Here is a 6,000-nt window from a genome sequence, read left to right on the forward strand (position 1 = left end):
ACCTTGGGACTTAACCACGTTTTTTAACATTAAATTTTAAGATATGTATTTACATGCAGTTATGAAAAATAACACAGAATGATCCCATTTATGCTTCACACACTTTACCCCAATTACAGTCAGGAATTGATGTGATCCACTGACTTTATTCACATTTCACCAGTTTTATATCCATTCATTTCTATGTTTGTACATTATATGCAATTTTCCCCATGTGTAAATTTGTGTGACCACCAACATAGGCAAGATGCAAAATAATTCCAGAACAGGAATCCCTCATGCTACTTTTTTTAAATAGTAACAGCTACCTCATTCTCTCCTCTTCTGTAGCCCCTGACCCACTAATCTGTTTTCCATCTCTGTAGTTTTGTTTTTTTCAGTAACGTTGTATGCATTGGGTAATATATTGTGTGACTGTATGATATTTGCTTTTTTTCCCCATCTAGTATTATTCCTTTGAGATCTATTCAAGTTGTACATTATATAAGTCACTAATTTACTTTAATTGCTAAGTAGTAATCCATGCTATGGATGTATCACAGTTTAACTATTCACCTGTTGAAGAAAATTTAGGTTAGTTTTGGCCATTAGAATTAAAGCTGCTGTGAGTACTTATGGGTTTTCTTGTGTAAACATAAGTCTTTATTGTCTAAGATACATACTCAAAAGTGCAATTGAAGGATGATAATTCCAGAATGGCTATGCCATTTTATATTCCTCAAACAAATGTGTGAGATATCTGAATTTTCTACCATCTTTCCATCATTTGTTGTCACTACTAATTCTTTTAGTTCTTCTTGTAGGTGTGAAGTATATCTTGTGGTTTTAATTTACATTTGTATAATGGCTAATGGTGTTGCACATTTTTTCATGTGTTTGTTTGCATCTATGAATCTTCTTTAGTAAAATGCCTGTTCATGTCTTTTGTTTGGTTTCTAATTAGATTATTACTATTGAATTAAAAATCTGTTATATATTGGTCTCCTGGGTAGCTCAGTAAGTTAAGGGTTTGACTTTTGATTTCAGCTCAGGTCATGATTTCATGGTCATGAGATAAAGCCTGACATGGGGCTCCCCATTTGGCATGGAATCTGCTTAAGATTCATTCTCTCCCTCTCCTTCTGCCCCTTCCCTAATAGCACCTTCTTTCTCTCTTTAAGAAAAAAAAAAGTCTTATATATATTTTGCTATAGTCCTTTGTCAGATGTGTAGTTTACACATATTTCCTCCAAGTCCATAACTGTCTTTTCACCCTCATAAAAGGGTCTCTTTCATTGTAATAAGAACACATAACATAAGATTTACACTGTCAACAAATTTCTAAGTGCAAAATACAACATTGTTAACTTCAGGCATACTGTAGTACAGCAAAGGTCTAGTTCATCTTGTATAATTGAAACTTTATATCTGTTGAAGAGCCATCATGTTCCCTTCCTCCAGCCACTGACAACCACAATTCTGCTATCTGTTATATGGGTTAGACAATTTTAGATACTGCATATAATTGGAATTATACAGTATTTGTTCTTTTGTCAATGAATTATTTCATTTTGCATATGTTCTCCAGGTTCATACATATTGTCACATACAAAAGAATTTCCTTATTATTTTCTTTTTCAATTTGTCTGTTGATATATATTTAGGTTGTTTTTACTTCTTAGCTACCATGAATAATGCCACCTTCCACAATTATGAAAGTGCATATTTTTCTACAAGATCCTGATGTCAAGTTACTTTGGATAAATACACAGAAGTAGGATTGCTAATCATATGGGAGTTTTATTTTTAATATTTTGAGAAATTTCCATAGTGTTTTACATGGAAGCTGTGTCATTTTGTATTCCAATCAACAGTATACAGTGGTTTCAATTTATCCAAATTCTTACCAAGATTTGTTATTTTCTGTTGTTGTTATTGTTATTGTTGTTGTTGTTGTTGTTATTTTGGAAACTGGCCACCATAACAGGGATGAGGTAATATTTCTTGGTTTTTATTTGCATTTCCCTTATGATGAGCATCAGGGAAGGACATTGAATACCTCTTCATATAAATGTTGCTATGTCCTCATAGAGAAATGTTTATTAAATTCCTTGCCCACTTTTGGGGCACGTGGGTGGCTGAGTGGTTAAGTGTCTGACTTCAGCTCAAGTCATGATCTCTTGGTTCATGAGTTTGAGACCCACATCAGGCTCTGTGCTGACAGCTCAGAGACTGAAGCTTGCTTTGGATCCTGTGTCTCCCTCTCTCTCTTGCCCCTCCCCTGCTCATACTCTGTCTCTCTCAAAAAATAAATAAACATTAAAAACATAATTAAAAAAACCCTTGCCCATTTTTGAGTATTTTATGTTTTCTTTTCTCTTTCTTTCTTTCTTTCTTTCTTTCTTTTGTTCTCTTTCTTTCTTTTTCTTTCTTTCTCTTTGTTTTTTTGAAGGAGTGTTTTTTTAAATATATATTTGTAATTTGTTTCATCAGACATATTGAAAGAATATTTTCTCCCATTCTGTAGCTTGCCCTGTACTTTGCTGATTATTTTCTTTTGGTGCAGACGCTCTTATTTGATGTGATCTTACTCATCTTTTTTTTTTTTCTTTTGTTGTCATATACAAGGAATAATTCCCAAGATAAGTGTTATGAAGATTCCTCCTATGTTTTCTTCCAGGGGTTTGACAGTTTTAGGTCTCACAATTTTTCTCCTTTTTATTAAATTTAAACTTTAATTAACTTATGGTGAAATACTGGTTTCAGGCATAGAATTTCAGTGATTTACCACTTACATTCAACACCCAGTTCTCATCCCAAGTGTCCTCCTTTGTACCCATAACTCATCTAGCCCATGCCCTACTCACCTCCCTCCATCAACCCTCATTATGGTCTCTATCATTAACAGCCTCTTGTAGTTTGTTTCCCTCTCTTCTCTCCCCCCATCTTCCCATACATTTATTTGTTTTGTTTCTTAAAGTCCGCATATGAGTAAAATCATATGGTATTTTTTTAATCTGATCAACTTAGTTCACTTAGTATAATACATTCTAGCTCCATCTATGTCATTGTAAATGGCAAATTTTCATTTTTTATGGTAGAGTAATATTCCATTACATTTAAATGTATATATTTACACACACACACACACATCACACACACATGCACATATATATATATATATATATATATATATATATATATAAAATTGTTTCTTGATTGCTTTTTCTGTCTAGATGATCTGCCCATTGCTGTATTATATCATAATTATGGGGTATATCCATAAAGAAGAGCTAACAATTATAAATGTTTATGCACCTAATTTGGGAGAACTCAAATATATAAAACAATTAATCACAAAAATAAACAATCTTATTGGTAAGAATGTGGTAATTGCAGGGGACTTTAAAACTCCACTTACAGCAATAGACAGATCATCTAGACAGAAAATCAATCAAGAAACAATGACCCTGAATGATACACTGAACCAAATAGACCTGACATATATATTAACTTTTCATCTTAAAGCAGAAGAATACACATTATTCTTGAGTGCACATGGAGCATTCTCCAAGATAGATCACATACTGGGTCACAAAACAGCCCTCAATAAATATAAAAGAATTGAGATCATACCATGCACATTTTCAGATCCCAATGCTATGAAATTTGAAAACACCACAGAAAATTTTACAAAACTCCAAATGTATAGAGGTTAAAGGACATCCAACTAAAGAATGAATGGGTCAACCAGGCAATTAAAGAAGAAATTTTAAAAACATATGGAAACAAATGAAAACAAAAGCACAACAGTCCAAACCCTTTCAGAGGCAGCAAAGGCAGTGATAAGAGAAAAGTACATTGCAATCCAGGTGTATCTCAAGAAACAAGAAAAATCTCAAATACAAAAGCTAACAGCACCCTTAAAGGAACTAAAAGCGGATTAATAAAGAAACCCCAAGGCCAACAGAAGAGAAATAATAACAATCACAGCAGAAATAATATAGAATCCAAACAAAAAGAACAGATCAATGAGATGAAGAGCTGTTTTTTTTTGTTGCAAAAATAAACAAAATTGATAAACCCCTAGCCAGACTTCTAAAAAAGAGAGACATCCCATAGATAAAATCACTGATGAAAATGGATTTATCACAACCAATCCTACAGATAACACAATGACTCTAAACTCGTATCTTTCAATAATAGCACTGAATGTAAATGGACGGTATGCTTCAATCAAAATACATAGGGTAACAGAATGAATAATAATAAAAAAAATAAGACCCATGTATTTGCTATCTACAAGAGACCCATTTTAGACATGAGGACACCTTCAGATTGAAAATGAGGGGAAGGAGAACCATATATCATGCTATTGAAAGTCAAAAGAAAGCTTGAGTAGCCATATTTGTATCAGACAAACTAGATTTTAAAGGTTGTAACAGGAGATGAAGAAGAGAATTATATCATAATTACGGGGTCTATCCATCAAGAAAAGCTAACAATTATAAATGTTTGTGGACCTAATTTGGGAGAACCCAAATATATAAAACGATTCATCACAAAAATAAGCAATCTTATTGATAAGAATGTGGTAATTACAGAGGACTTTAATGATATATTATCTGTATCTGTTTTGATAAATTCTTTAGCTGTCATTTCTTCCTGGAATTTCTCTTTAGGAAAATTCTTCCTTTTAATAATTTTGGCTAGTCTTCTGTCCCTTATGTGTTTTAAAAGCTTGTTATGTGCTTTGCACCTGCAAGCACTACTATATTAAAGAGGGGCCATACACTGTCCAGGGACTGGCCCTACAGGAGGTGATTTTGGAGAGTGTTACTTGATCTCTGTTGTTTTGACTTTGATTACTTTATCTCCCTACTCATAGTGATGTTTTGGTCCCTCCACCAGATGTGCTTTGATTTGTTCATTGAAGTAGCCCTGGATAGGAAAACAAACAAACAAAAAACAGAAAATAAAAAAGCAAACACAAACACACACACATAAACAAACATTAAAAAAAAAAACAAAACAGAAACACCAGCTATAAGCAAACAACATTGATGATGCAGTGCTGATGGAAGAGGCCGTATCCTATACAAAGAGAGAAATGACAGGGGCAGGGGAAAATAAAATGAAATAAAAATTGACCAGACGGAGAAACTATACGGCTTATTCCAGAGAAAGAGAAAGAAGAATGAAGAAGGAGGTGTAGAACATGTATCAAGAGAATGGATTAAATATGTCTGTTTAAACAAACCAACAATCAGAGTAACCAGACAAGAGGAGGGAAGAGATAAGGAGAAAAGTAAGGAAGAATGTATCTATACAATAAGAATTGTCCAAGAATTAAATCAGGCAATGTAACAGTGCTGGTCTGGAGGAGGGGCTAATTTCTCAGCGTCAATCCTGCTCTTGAAGATATGCAGTTACCAAGTGTGGAGGGGCATGGTTTGGTGTAGGTGGGTACTGCCTCCACTGTGGGCACTTTGTCCATTCCCTGATGCCCCACTTTTTTGGTGATGGGGAGAAAAATGGTGACAACCCTGTCTCTTCTCCATAGACCAGGTGTCCTAAACCACTCTGTTCAAGCTGTCCTCACTGTGCCATGGGTGTAAATGAGGCAATTTGCCCCCCTATTCTGACTCCCATGCCTCCCTGGTGCTTGGCTTGGATTTAAACCCTGATGTCTTAGAGATTCCCACTCCGTGCATCCTGGTTCTGAGTAAGAGATGCCCCACAGCCTCACAGTGCAGAGAATGTGTGGCTTATCACACTCTGCTGACTCCCATGTGTTGCTGGCGCTCTGCTGGGACTTCAACTCTGATGTCTTTAAGGTTACCACTCTGCCCCGGTTCAGGAAGTTCCACTCCTTTGAGCTGATATATACCTTCTTCCCACAACACTCTAGGGAGGGGATCCCTTTCTCCTACTGTGGACTGCACCTCTGAGCTAGTTACTGAGCCTGGGGCTGGCTCCCCACCTCTCCAGGTATGTGAACAGGGCAGCCAGGCTGAGTCC

General features: G+C 35.4%; 1 protein-coding gene across 1 annotated transcript in view; it reads right to left on the reverse strand.

The window, feature by feature from the left end:
- The window catches only part of LOC101087125 (olfactory receptor 2M5-like), a 28,112-nt gene extending 22,636 nt beyond the window's left edge, over window positions 1-5,476 (reverse strand). The window contains exon 1 of the mRNA XM_011283147.3: window positions 5,413-5,476. Coding sequence (XP_011281449.3) covers window positions 5,413-5,476 — 64 coding nt within the window. The remainder of the gene's footprint in view (window positions 1-5,412) is intronic.
- Window positions 5,477-6,000: the final 524 nt, after the last annotated feature.

This window comes from Felis catus, chromosome A1, assembly GCF_018350175.1.
Source record: "Felis catus isolate Fca126 chromosome A1, F.catus_Fca126_mat1.0, whole genome shotgun sequence".
Classification (NCBI taxonomy): Eukaryota; Metazoa; Chordata; class Mammalia; order Carnivora; family Felidae; genus Felis; species Felis catus.